Source organism: Protopterus annectens, chromosome 6.part0 (genome assembly GCF_019279795.1).
Source record: "Protopterus annectens isolate FY-2018-M chromosome 6.part0, PAN1.0, whole genome shotgun sequence".
NCBI classification, from domain to species: domain Eukaryota; kingdom Metazoa; phylum Chordata; order Ceratodontiformes; family Protopteridae; genus Protopterus; species Protopterus annectens.
In genome coordinates this window covers 788,060,706-788,075,883 of record NC_056737.1, presented here as the reverse complement: position 1 = coordinate 788,075,883, position 15,178 = coordinate 788,060,706, and the positions used below count along the sequence as shown (strand labels likewise).

Genomic DNA, 15,178 nt, shown 5'->3' with positions numbered 1-15,178 from the left:
CCTCCTGTGCCTCTGCAGAACCAATGGCTGATCAAACACCTGCAGCAAGGATCTCTAGTTAAATAAAAAAAGTCTAATTGGCAGGATAAGTATGTAGCACAATGCAATCTATTCCTGTAAAACAAGCTCCCCTATATGTGAAACATAGCAGTACTTTGCTTTCAAAGTCAATTTCAGTAACTGAATGGGCAGTCATCAATTCTCCCCTGGGTTATCCTGCATAAACTTTCTACATAAAGGGAGAAAACACTGTTGAGTAACATGGTAAACCAAAGAGCTATTTGGCTTGGCACTTTATGGTCATAGTGATTGCTTGCCAAGTGTCAACATACGAATGAAAGTAATTCTAAGCACCGCATGACCATAAAGGCTGCCTGTCATGCACAGATGAACCCCAGTTATCTTCAGTGTTACAAAGTGTCTTCTGATTAAAAACCATTTACTTTGGTCATATTCACATCATCAAGAGGTTCTCCAGTTTGATTCCTGACTGTAGTTCTTTCTGTGTGGCATCTGCATGTCCTCCCTGTGTTCACATGGGTTTTCTCTGGGTGCTTCAGTTTCCTCACACACTCCAGAGACATACAGTATGCATTAGGTGGATTGGACACTGTAAATTGGCCATAGGTGTGATTGTGTGTGCATGTGAGTGGTATGGAGCAAGAACTGTGGCAAGGCTAGCCACCCAGCAGTGTGAACCTTGGCTCTAGATGATTGTCATTATTGAGGTGACACCCCCATCCATGTGAAAATTGGAAAAGGAGGTTGTGGATGGATGGATATTTGCATAATGTAGATAACGTAATGTTTGTAATCACACAGGCTTTTTCACAAAATTGGCATTTTATTAATTAGTGCTACTATCTGAGTAACAGACACATAACAATCTACATATTTTGTGTATAGACTGAGATTGCTGACATAATGAGAAAGCTACAACAGGATGAGGAGCAGCTACAGGCCACCCGCCCAGTCATGGATAATGCAGAGATTGGATATGATAAAGAAAAGGCAACCTATGAAGAAGTGAAGAAACAGACTGCAGGTATGTTTCTGAGTCTTCAGAACAAATTAAACCAAAATTAAATGTATTGTTGATTTTCTTTACCATCTTTATGATTATAACTGCATAAGAAAAACAGCCTTTGATAGTTTCAGCGAGGTAAAACTCTGCAGTGGCAATGGAAAGCACCAGACCCTACGTAGATCAAAGTCCATAATAAGGATCGCACATTGTACTCAGCATATCTTTTTTCTCGCTGAGCACTCACATGAGATGACAGTATGTGCTTTTGCTCAGTAACCACTGTTTTTTTTTTTGTCCTTTTACTCACATGGTCCAATTTTTTTTTCTTCGTTCTTTTTGTAGTATTTTTAATTAGGTCAAGTAAATAGATAGATATATAGTCAGACAGATAGACAAATATGAAACAACTAGACAGATTTTTTTCCTGTGCAGACCAGCTTTATTTATACTTAGATAGATACACAGACAGATAAGACAGATAACCAGAGAGAAAGGTAAGCAGGTAGGTAGGTAGACAGATCATTACATTAGTTACATTTGTAAGGCACTTTATAAGAATAGAAGGAAAGTGGAGGAGTATTGAGGGAGCACCAGGTAAGAGCTAATAGCTTGAGACAGAACACACTGACAGTTTAGCTATTGTAGATAACACTGCTCTTTCAGTCTCTAGAAACTGTTAGAATGTAGTAGTGGCAGCTATCAAACTGCATTACCACTGTAACGATCGGACAGCAATGCAGAAACGCTACTGAGGTCCAATATTCTCCATTATTTCCAGTTATACCAGCTATATAGTATTTCCTTTGTGGTAAGTGTAGTTTGTGCCACTCGTATTGAGGGTTAAAACTATTAGTATGTAATTTCAGGCTTATTACTATAAATATCAGTACCTAACACTTGAGTCTTTATATCATTGATTGCAGTTCATGTTCTAGGGATTCTGACTAGTTTTGCTGTGCATGTATGTGTATGTGAGTGGGTGTGTATGTGTGTGTGTGGGTGGGGTGGGGCACAGAGATACAGCAGTTAGTGTTTCTGTCTCACAGTACTTCTTTCTCAGGTGGGATACTGGCAATGGATTGATGCCCTGACCAACATTAGTTCCTCTGCTTTGTACCCACTGAGTTCCAGAATGGCTATACATCCCCTGTATTCTTCAACTAGATTAAGTGGATAACTGAAGAATGAATAAATATAAACATACTTTATATGTATTGAATATGTGAGGATCTGCTATTAGATGTGTAAAATATAGGTATAGACACATAGCAATGTTGATATTGTGTGTAGGATTGCAATAAATGGTTTAATAGCACAATTAGTTTGTAGATAAAAAGCACATCCTGAAATGTGATACATGGATGTATTGCACCCGAATAGCTGGTATGTGAGTTATGGAAGTCCTGCACTTAGTAGCATCAATTATGCACTGAAATGATGATGCATTGAAAAGATGAAGTACATGTATTTTATGCAACTCTTGGTGTTTAGAATTAAATTTTAATTTAACTGTGTCATCAAATTTACTTCACTTGAATGACAGTAGTTTTATTTCTCTGAAGATATCATTCATCTTTAATCCTTCTGTATGCCTCCTATTGACTTTAGGTTTATTCTTGTAATACTTTAAATTCTGCATAAATTTGATAGTCAAGGTAGCATTCTTTTTCCAGTGTTTATTGTTCTGTTATAAAGGTAATTGATTCCTAGGAAGAAAGAATAGTCATTCTTGGTTTGATCCCTGTCATTGCTGAACTTCTGTTATGATGTTTTAAAAGCAGAATGCAGCTTTTGCTTCTGACTGTTCTTTGGCACCTTGATTCTGTAACTAATTTAAACCAACTTGTTAATGTGCTCAAGAAGTAGGTTCAAAATATTCAGTTTTAAGTAGAACCATAGCTAGGTCATCTGGCACGCTGTGCATTTCCCAAAATGGGCACCTCATAAAAAAAAAAAAAAAAAAATCAGAATTGAAGACCAAAGGGAAAAAAACTCTTCAGTGCTTCTGAACTCCTATAACTGTTGCAAACTGCTTGCTACAAGTGTGACAAGCAGATTGTCATAGTTACTGACGCAGACTGAGCACTTTTGTTTTAGCCTTGACCACAATGTATTTATTTATTATTTTATTTATTAGTATTAGTTTATTGAGAAAATCCAACTGAAGAGTGCTGTTTTTCAGAGGAGGCTTGTAGAAGAAAAGCTCCATTGTACAGACATCATGGATATTATTTATATTGTTTCATCATTTACAGTTTCATTTATGAGTAGTGGTTCCATTATTCAGACATCCTTGACATAAGTTACATCATTTACAAATAATTTTGAATAAAAATAATAGTTATGTGGGTTGTATGTGAGTATTTTTATATAGGATCATAGGATATTACTAGGCTATCAACCCAGAGGTCACTTCAAGCCTAGCCGTTTTGTCCCAATGTAATACCATAGAAATGTTAGTTAATACCAAAGATTGCATTTAGTAATGGCTGCCCATGTCCAGGAGGGCTGTGGACGCTTTCCCTGATAAGAATTTATGGTGCCCCATCCACTCGTCTAGGTTCCTCCTGAATAGTGTCATAGAGGTACTCTGTTTCCAATATGTAATGCACTATCATCAATTTACATAGATTGTCAGGTTTTACATAAGAATACCTGTTACTATAAAAGCTTGTTCAAAATCTAGGACATAGGAGGATAAGATAAAGAGTTAGAGCAGCCAAAAGAAGGAAGGAAGCACAAGGAATATAAAAGGAATGAAATGTTAGATGATTGTATAATTGTGGTAACTGTACATTAAGTTCTGTCCAGCAACTATGTTAGTACCAGTTTAACAAGGAAGTGGTGCAGGTGCAGAACAATTTATGTATCAGGTGTTGCTTCGGTTGATGTTTAAAGTGTTTCAGGTTGCAGGCTGGTCTGAAGTGGAGTGGGATAGTATTCCAGTGCAGTATGAATACAGGGAGATTCCTGTATTGTTGTTAGGTTTAGTTATGAAAAGTAATGGTATCAGCAGAATGTAGAAGTCTCTTAGTAGTGTAAGGTTGAATGATGGAGTGACAAGGTGGGAATTTTTCAGGGTTTTACAGTAGGTTGAGGGATGTAATTGATTGTGAGTACAATAGAGAATTATTTAATTCAAGCTAGTTTAGTTGTTTTTAGAGAGAGGCAGTAATTGATCTTTGTTGTTGGTTGCAAATTTGGCTACTTCATTATAGCATTATTCTAGTTTGGCTGATAGAGAGGAGTTGTAATTGGTTGATAGGAGAGGCATATAATTGGATGGGGACAGGAAAACAAGTGGCTATGTTTTGTATAGCAGAGTCAGTAAGGTAGTCTTTTACTGTATAGAGGCAACCTAGCTTTTGGTGTGTCTTCTTTATGACTTGGTGAAAGTTGAGATCAAATTTCAGGTGGTCATCTTTAATCACACCTAGTAGTTTGCTGTGGGGTATCAGTTCTATATGGGTCTTGTTGGAATAGAGTATATTAAATGTAGATTTGGAATGTGAAAGACTCATTGGAGAGCAGTAGTAGTTTACTTTTTTTTTTATTCAAGAGTTATGAGTTGTCAAGTTGAGCTTCTGTTGAGAAGGATTTCTAGGTGAGTGTTTGGAGCATGGATAGTGTCCTAGCAGCACATATCACAGTGGACTCATCAGTGTATTGTACAATGCTGGCCTCTTTTTAATAAACAGGTTAAACAGTAGTGATCTTAGGATGCAGCCTTGCAGGACTCTGATGGATTAATTTATGAAGCCATGATATTCTCACAGCTTCATAAATCAGTACTTGTGCTGCACTCCCACCCACCAAAACCTCACATATCAGTCATGCTCCCTGATAATGAGGTAGTGGTCACCTTTACCCCACCTAAATTATAGCTATGCTTTTAAGGTGAATTTCATGAAATAATTTAGTGAGTACATTGACAAGTAGTTATGACCACAGATCTAGTCATAATTTTTTTGTAATTTTTAGCTGCCTTGATTTATTAATTACTAATAAGGCCTTATTAAGTTTGATCCAACTGGCTACCAAAACAGCAATTACTAGAAAGTGGACATCAAACTCTAAAGTTAGAAATTCAGCTGATTCTGACTGTTCAGCCTTTTTATATTCTGTCAGAACAAAACCTTACTGTAGACAAGCTCAACGGGTCCAGGATAGACCTGCCATACATGGAAATCTCATATTGGGGTTTTCCAAGAACTGATCTGATTGTGGGGAACACCTCAAGTAGATCTATTTGCCTTCTTTCAGAACAGACAACTAAATAAATTATTCCGCAGAATTCCATGCAGTCAGGCCTGGAAGACAGATGCTTTCTTATTCCCATGGACAGAAATGTTCCTGTGTGCTTTTCTACCCTTTCCACTAATTACCAGGGTTATTCTAGAGATCTAATAGGACACTTCAAAAACTGTGATGGTGACTTCCTTCAGGCCAAGACAACAGTGGTTCTCCCTTCTTTTCAATCTGGCCAAAGGGAGTTACCACAAGCTTCCTCAAAGACCAATCTTGATTCCTTTTAAGCAATTTTGTTTTCTAATTGGTGCCATTCAAAAAACTAATGCATTTTTCAGGCCTGGTTGCCCTTGGTTCTTGATGATTTGTATGAGTTACTATCCAATAGTTTGTTGTATTCTCCTATCGTGCTACATATATCCGTCATTTTTGCTTGTCTGCCTTTTGATGCCTTCTTTCTAACAACGCTCATGTTAAATAATTTTGAAAGGGGTTTTAAATTCTCATCCAGCTAGAAAATAGGTGGCTCCTCCTTAGCATCTCAGTTCTTCAAGGATGCTCATGAGGGAAGCTTCCCTATGTAGTGATGTTTAGGAAATGTCCTAAATACACACCCTTGCCTAATTATAACAACAGTCTTGTTATATCTGCCTTTTAAAAGTCTGATTAAAAGAAAAAGTAAATGCTGTTCTATTTTTCACAAACCGTGAGAAAGCACAATTTTAAACAGCAGTACAGCAAGTCAGCAATCCTTATAAAGGCAGTATGTCATCAATGGATCATAGGAGGTTACTAGGCTAATGGCCCTGGGGCCCTTACAAGCCTAGCCAAGAGTTTATCACCAAAAATAAACCTCAGTCAGCATCTGTCGCCCCTGTCAATGAGGGACACAGGTGGAACCCCTGGGACAAATTTGTGGTATCCCATCCACTAATCAAGGTTGCGCTTGAAGAAGGTTAGTGAGGTGTTCTAATCAGGAATCTGAGTAGTTTTGCACTACTCAGACACCAACTTGCACTGCTGTTAGCAGACCACACGCAGCAGCAGAAGACTCACCATAATGCACGACAGATGTGCATGCACCACAAACACTCACAGCTCCACTCACACATTGTCCCTGTATACACATGCACACATACACACACTCATATATATATATATATATATATATATATGTATACACATGCACACATACACACACTCATATATATATATATATATATATATATATATATATATACACACACACACACACACACACACACACACACACACACACACACACACACACATACACACTCAACCTGGATCAGCAGTCTGTACAGAGTTAAACATACCCTGCTTCCCCACTCATTGAAATCCTTAAACACAGGTCATTTCCTGAAGTTGCACAAGTACTCATTTGATACACTGGTCTTCAGGGTAGAGCATGTAGTGCTGAGTGTATGCCTTTTGTACTACACATGTATACTAACTGATCACATACCTCTCAACTGTCCAGATTTTCTCAGAATGTCCAGATTTTTGCTTCATATTTTTAGACTGTTCCACATAAAATCAGTTATTTTCTAGCAATAAAATCAGTTATTTTCTAGCAAATCACTGATGATTTAAGTGACTAAATATTGGTAGACTTTTGAGTCTGAGACTTAATATCCTTCAGAAAATGCATGCTAACACAAAACCTGTTATTGTAACAACTGTTTAAGTTTATAACAGCAATATTTAAAAACTGGTCCATATTTTTGGACCTTTGTCCTACATTATTTTTAGATTTGCCCAGATTTCTTGCTCCAAGGGGTTGGAAGGTATGACTGAGCGGTACACTGGGCTACTTATGACCCCACCCTTCATTACCACATTTACATACTGATCAACAGCTTAATTTCAGTTCTCCCAGTGTGAAAAAATAAATTGAAAGATAGGAGCCAGTAACTTTGTCAGATTTAGTAAATTCAGTTACTGTTTAGCAAGCAGAGTGCCTGGATACAAACAATGAAGATACTTTGAGAGCCTGAAAGAAAATCAATTAGAAAATGTGAAGAGAAAACAATGACTAGTAAGAATTCTGCGTCTGTCCAGCAAAAAGCAGTTCAAGCTCCAGCTTTAGTATAAGACATGCTTGCCAGTAATCTTGAGGAAAAAAATTAATCAAATTTAGTTCGAGCTAATTAAAATAAATGAAACGTTGATGGAGTATATCAACTCAAATAACAAAAGGCTGGAAAAATTGAAGAAGCTTTAAACAGCTATTCAAATGAACTGATGAAACTGCAACAATTAGAGGTTGAAATGAAGAAAAAGCTCACTGAGTATGAGACTGCTCAAGAAGAGCTGTTAAAAAAAGAAAAAGGTAGATGACAGAGCATGCAGGGAAACCATGAGATTTTCTGCTATATCAGAGAACTGGAAAGAACAGATTGTATTAATGTTATGAAAACACAAATAAGAAAGTGCACTCGTATTCCACAGTAATATTTGTTAATTGAAAGGGCACATCATGTGTACGCACCAAACCTGGCCATGAGATAGCAGTCAGGGCCTATATTAGTAAAGATGCAATCATACAAGCAGAAAGAGTTGATCCTGACAAAACTGGCAGAAGAGCAAAGTATTAAAAATTGGAGACAGTGGAGTGTTTGTGAAAAATGATTATTCAATGTGTATCAGGCAACATAGAAGCAGATTTATCCCAGAAATCAGGAAATGGCAAGATGTACATTTTATATTTAGCTTTCCCTGGAGAAAGCTGACTGGTATGCAGTAAAAGCCAGAATTTTTTTAAAGCTAAAAGTTAATGTTTTCTTTTTTTTTCAAAACAGGTTTATTGTTTTAACATACAAGAGAAATATCATAACAATTTTATACAAGTAATTAAAAACAGATATGATTATAACATTCAACAAAACAACTAAAGTATTTACAAAGACATCCACTACAATCAGATCAATTAATTAAACTAAAATACCATGCTATTGAAATTAGGATTTTTTTTAACAAATTTTGTAAATTATCCCATACAATGTAATAAGATGTTTTTCTAGTTGTTCTTGACCTAATTGTGTTTATTTCCATATGGCACACTATATTCATAACATTTTTAAATTCATTGAACGAAGGAGGTGTATCTGAAATCCAATTTCTGGTTATTATTTTCCTAGCCACTGCTAGAATAGACCATAACAAGGGAAGCTTAACCTTTTTAACACTTTGAGGTACAGGTGTGTTGAATAATATAAGAGATTTAGAAATAATGAAATTATCTGTAAAAAGAGCCTGCAAAAATTCATTAATTGACTTCCAGTATTCTTTCAATTTTATACAGTCATAAAACATATGAGCCCAGTCAGCATTAATTTCTACATTACATCTCTTACATAGATTATCTTTATTATTTATTTTATTCATCTTCAAAGGTGTATAAAAAGATCTATGTAAAAATTTCCATGTATAAAGTCTCCAGACAATGGAAGATGTAGCTCTATAAGCAGATTCCAATATATATTGTTTATCTTGTTGATTTGGTGAGTCCCCATTAATAGAAGTGAAATAATTCCAGTATGTATCTACACTGTGAAAAGTTTCTTGTCTGATAATTTTATGTATGTATGAAAGTTTACCTTTATCAGAAACTTTATGTTGTAAATTTAATATCAAGTAATCAATCAGTGTTGGAATAGATTCTTTAACTGTTATAGACATTAGATCTATTTTATCAATGAGATGTTGTCTAAAGGTCTGAACCTCTAACCAGCAAGTTTCTCTTAGATCAAATTCTTGTTTTAAGAAATCTAGATTTTTAACTTTATTATCAGATATCAACTGATACCAGTACTTTAGGTCATTATCTATAGCTAAATGAGTTCCTTCAGAAGTAGATGACAAAAGCATACCCTGAGTATACATTATAGGAATATAATAAAATTCCATTCCCTATACTTAGGGTGCATGAATATAAAGTTACGATAGCTAATAATAATATTTAATGGGTAACAAACCACATGTTTAGGTGTAATAGGTGAAGTACAAAATTCCTTTAGTAACCATAACATGGAGTTATTTACAATCATATTTTTATGTGTTAAGGAGATTTTCATGAAGTGCATACTAATTAGCTCCCAATAATCTTTCCATTTTGCGACATATGACTGATTTATTAATAAAGTAATAACTTTTACAATAGAAGAGATAGTATATAAATTAAAGTCTGGAAAAGAAATACCCCCTTGAGACCAGCTATTAGTATGTTTCTTTAATGCAATCCTAGGTTTATTAGGTGCCCATAGGAAATTTAACATTAGTGTATTCAGTTTCTTGATAATTATTTTTGTAGTTGGAAGTATTATTGATTGTATTAAGTATAAAATCTTGGGGAATATTATCATTTTAATAATTGTAAGTCTCTCCTCCATAGTAAAAAACATATTATTCCAGGTATTAAAAGATTTCAGTATATTAAGAAAACAGGTATTATAATTATTATATATAATAGATTTAATATCTTTAGATAGTATTATACCTAAATAAGTTATCTGACCTGAATTGGGTACATATTTAGTAAAATCACTAATGAGAATATTTTTTCGTGTGTATATAGGTAGTATTTTAGTTTTTTCTTCATTGAATATTAAACCAGAAATACTTTTAAAATTCATCATTTTATCAAATAGAGACTGCATAGAAGAATTAGATCCTGCTGATGTAATTAGAACATCATCTGCAAAAAGTTGAATTTTGGATGTTGTATTTTCATCTATTTCAAAACCCTCTATGTCAGTACTGTTTCTGATCAAATTAGCCAAAGGCTCCATTACTAAAGTGAATAATAGTGGAGAAAGTGGACATCCTTGTTTTGTACCTTTAAAAATGGGTATTTTTTGTGAAACATATGTTCCTACCTTAATATATAAGCCAATGTTCCTTTGTATAAATGCTCAATTAGATTTACAAATGCATCTGAGAAGTTTGTGCACTTCAGTAAGGTAAACAGATGTCCCAACTTACTGAATCAAATGCTGAACTTATATCAAGACTAATAAGTGTTAAATCTTTCTTTTTCCTATTTGCAAAATCAATTAATGTTAAAGTTCTTCTTATATTATCAAAAGTATTTCTGTTTACAATGAAGCCTGTCTGATCTATATCTATAATGCCGGGGATGATTGTCTTCAATCTATCAGCAAAAATACTCATAAACATTTTATAATCAACATTAAGTAATGAGATGGGCCGATATGAAGTACATCTAGTTGGATCTTTATTAGGTTTTAAAACTGGCGAAATAAATGTATATTGCCAAGATGGGGGGGTTATTAACTCAGTTTGGGCCAAAATAAAATCCTTATGTATTAATGAATATGTACTTTTAGAAAGGATTTTATATATCTCTGGTATAACACCATCATTACCCGGTGCTTTGTTTGATTTAAGCTTATTTATTTGTGTAATAACCTTGTATATGAAATACTTTTGTCCAATAGTTTAATCTGTTGTTTATTAAGCTTTTTATTCATGTTTGTGGTTATAAACTCCTTTATTTTATCTTTAGGTTCCATGTTAATGTTATTATGGTTAATTTTGTGAAAGTGATTTCTAAATTCATCTAGTATTCTGGTATACTAGAAACATTCTTCTTTTCCTTAGAGAAAAGATTTCTTTGATATGGTTTTGTTTATTCAACCTTTTGTTTTATTTTTAAGTCTATGTAAGTATTTGGGGCTTATTGAATAAGACAAAAACTTGTATTTCTCTAAAGTTATTTTAACTTTATGAGTTAAAATTTCTTTGTATTTCTCATTTAGTTTGTTTATTTCTTCAATAACTTTCTTGTCTATAATAGTTTCTTTATTATTATGTTTATAAGAGTCTAATTTACTTTGAATATCTAACAATTCCTTATCCCAAGATTTCCTTTTATTATTATACCATCTGATACTTTGTCCATATAGATATGATTTTAAGGCATCCCAAACATAGACAATGGAGACTTCAGGAGTATTATTTATGTCTAAAAAATGTTTTACTTCTGAAAGTATATATTCTTTATAGTCTTTTAGTTGAGTTAAGTATGCTGGTATCCTTTTGATCTGAACATTATGAGTATTTTTTATCATGAATTCAAAAACAATTGAATTATGATCAGATATAGGACATTAAATGATTTTGGAATTAATTAAATCTGTTACCATCTGGTTAGAAATAAAAGTTAATGTTTTCTGAAGACACACAATCAAGTTTTTCACATCTGGGAGGAGAATAAAGATAAGACAAGAAGAGACAACAATTAGTGTAAGAAGAAGCACAGGCTGTAACCTTCATCTTAGAATAGATAACCTTAATTTAAGGTTAGGTTATATCTGTATGTGTGTAGCTGTCAATTTGGAACAATTGTTCCTATCAGAAGGGTTAAACTTCATTATTTGAAAACGTACATAGTTTTGTGCATTTAAGTTATTAGGTTCTGGTTATGTGGGTGTTATGGGAGTGTATTTGCTTTTTTTTTTTGAGGTTTTTTTTAAAAACAAAACATCCTGTAAAATGTGACATACATTCAAATGGAGATGACAAGAAACAACCATATAAAAGATCAACCCACCAAGCATTAGTAGGTACACGTAACACAAAAGATGAAAATAGACATTTTACAAAAGTTGTCATATATAATAGATGGGAATAATAACTTCTTATCATAATGACTACACTATGTATATTATTATGAGATGTTAATGGTCTCACAGGTATAAACAAAAAGGATATAGTATTGAATTATATTAAGAAATGCAGAGTGCAAATAGCAATGCTATAGGAGACACACGTGGAAAAAAATGAGCATGTGAATTTGATAAAGAAAGGATTTCAGGAAGGATATTCAGCAGCTTATCAGAGACAAAGGAAAATGGGAGTACGTATACTAATTGCTAGAGGAGCTCTAATAGTAATAGAAAAGGGGAAAAAATAACAATGGTAGATTTGTGGGATTAAGAGGCTTCTGGTAAAGGAGGAGGCTTACAATGGCATGTATTTATATTCCACCTTAAATTGTTATGGAGCTTATGAGAATATTGGAAGAAATAATCAACTTTCAGCAGGGAATATTACTTATAGATGGGAACAAACTTCACTACCAAAAAGCAAATAAACACCTTCACAGACTGAAAACCACAAAAGGCAAACAAAGTTTAATAGATGATGTAAGCACCAAAATCAGTGTCCCTCCTTCCTCAGACAAATTTTAAAACCAGCTTGCAATCACATTTATACCATTTAACATCAATTTGTGATGTTAAATTGTATAAATGTGATTGCAAGCTGGTTTTAAAATTTGTCTGAGGAAGGAGGGACACTGAGCTCAAAGCTTTTGCTTACATCATCTATTAAACTTTGTTTGCTGATTTTACTGCTTTTGTGGGTTACTTATAGATGGGGACTGGAATTTCATTTGCAACAGTGAGGTTGTATCTTTGGGACCTAGAAGAAACAATTTAACAAAACAGGGTAAATTTCTGAAGAAATTAATGAAAATATTTGGTATGGAAGACATGAATTCAGTACTAGGACCTCAGAAAGAATTTGCATATTATTCCCTAACTGGGCTAGACATTATATTTCATAGGAATGTGTGCATTTAATTGAAAGCTTCTACACACATCCAGTAATGCACCAGTAACAACTAAGATAAAAATGCAGGCTAGTGAAGTAAAAATGAGACACTGGCATTTCCCCACCTACCAGTTAAGAAGAGAGGAATTTAAGGAATGGGTAGTGAAATTTATTTATAATAAGTTATTAGGGAAGAAATTTCTTCAGAAGTTATACCTAGTGAGTGGGATAAAATGAAAGTAGAGTTTAAGGATAGGGTAGAAATAAAAGAAAAAGAGATATCGGTAAAAAGTGACAAAGATTAAAGTATTGTAGAATAAGGAGAATCTCACAGAACAAGAAGAGCTGCAACTGCAGAATGCTAAAGAGAAAATAAGGGAGTATCTCGATGATATGCATGAGTTTAGAAAGGTTGCTGTTAGGCGTCTGTTTCTGATAATAATTCTTAGACAACGGAAAGTGGAAAATGTTGCTGCCAAACATAGGGAGCCTATATCAAAAAATAATCAGAGATCCTATAAAGTATTAGAGATATTTCATACATTTTATGAAATCTTATATAAAGCAAATAAATGTGTTCGCTAAGAAAGAGTACAAATGGAATATTTATGGAAGACTTAAGTATACCAAGGGTAGAGGCATGTAAGGCTCAACAATTAACAGTTAAGGGGGGATGAAATAAAAATGGTGACATACAGTCAATCTGCAGGAAAGTCTCCAGGAATAGATGGTATTTCTGTGGAAGTTTGGAAGCTAGGAGGGAAGAAAGTGATGAAGATATGGACAGTTTTGTTTAACACTGTTTTATATGAGAGGCAGTACCAATATCTTGGAAGAAAGGTGTAGTGGCTTTAATACTTAAAGATGCTAAGACCCATCAGATACAGCTTCATATAGGCCAATTTTAATTTTAAACCATGATGATAAAGTCTTGATATCTGTAATAGCTAAGAGAATGGCAAAGGTGTTGCCAAAACTGATAGATATGGATCAGTGTGGTTTTGAAGAGTGGAGGCAAACACTTGGCAACATTAATAGAGCAATGATATCCCAGGAGGCAGCTGCGGCAGTGCAGCAGTTAGCATTGTTGCTTCACAGCAAGAGGTTCTCTAGTTTGATTCTCATCTGGGGTGCCTTCTGTGTGGAGTCTGGATGTCCTCCCTGTGGTTGCGTAGGTTTCCTCCCAAATTCTGGGGACATGCAGTAAGTGGATTGGGCACTCTAAACTGGCCATAGTTGCGAGTGTGTGTGCAAGTGAGTGGTACAGATGAACTACAGTGGCAGGGCTAGCCACCCAGTGGTGTAAACCTTGGCTCGAAATTATTTTCAGTGTTGAAGTGACAACCCAACCCCATGTGCAGAATTGGAAAAAAGGTTGAGAATGGATGGATGGATGATCCAGAAGGAAGCAAAGTGTAAGAAGATACCACTGATGTTGGTAGGCCTTAATCCAGAGAAAGCATTTGACAGAATAAGCTGGGATTTTATAAGTAAGACAATGGAAACATTTACAGTCCCTGATATAATAATAAAGTTAATTAGGAGGATATATGATGGATCAGAGACAAAAATTAAAGTGGGAGAGTTTCTTTTGCACAAGTTGCGTCTGGACAGAAGAACCAGGCAGAGTTGTCCTCTTTCCCCTTTGTTATTTTCTTTATATTTAGAACCATTGGCAAAGAAAATAAGGGACCCAGAAATTCAAGGATGTAATTGATATGGTAATTAAGAAAATTTGGTTTTATTTGGAGATGATATTATTTGGTGCTTGATAAAAACAGAAAAAGACATTTCAGTGTTGTGGAACATCTTAAGACAGTTTCAATTGTTTTGGAGATATAAAACTAATGAAGATTAAACAAAAGCTGTAGCTGTAAACTGTATGCCCACATATGAATTGGTCCAGCAGTATCCATATTTATGGGGACACAATAAAATGTAGTATTTAGGAGTAATGATTAAAAAGGATTCTGTTGTGGCAGTTGAGAGTATATGGCAAGAAGCTAAACAAAAGATAATTCAAAAATTGAGAAAGTGGAAACTCTTGTATATGGATATGGATAGCAACATATGAGAAGGGAAAATGTTTTAGTCCCTTTAGTTTTATGTACAGGTCAGGCATTTTTTTATCAACCAGAGGAGACAGTGGGTAGTAATTCGTAAAGAGCTGAAGGATTTTATCTGTGTGGGAAAAGGACAAGGATCAATTGGGATAAGTTGATCCTTCCAATAGAACAAAGTGGATTAGGATTACCTAATTTAAAGGGATATTTTAGAGCTATGCAGTTAAGGCTCATATATATA

The 15,178-nt window shown here is 34.4% G+C and overlaps 1 protein-coding gene across 1 annotated transcript in view; it reads left to right on the top strand.

Moving 5' to 3' along the window:
* The window catches only part of LOC122803895 (protein BCAP-like), a 681,296-nt gene that overhangs the window by 635,732 nt on the left and 30,386 nt on the right, over positions 1–15,178 (top strand). Inside the window, exon 10 of the mRNA XM_044073579.1 lies at positions 907–1,045. Coding sequence (XP_043929514.1) covers positions 907–1,045 — 139 coding nt within the window. The remainder of the gene's footprint in view (positions 1–906; positions 1,046–15,178) is intronic.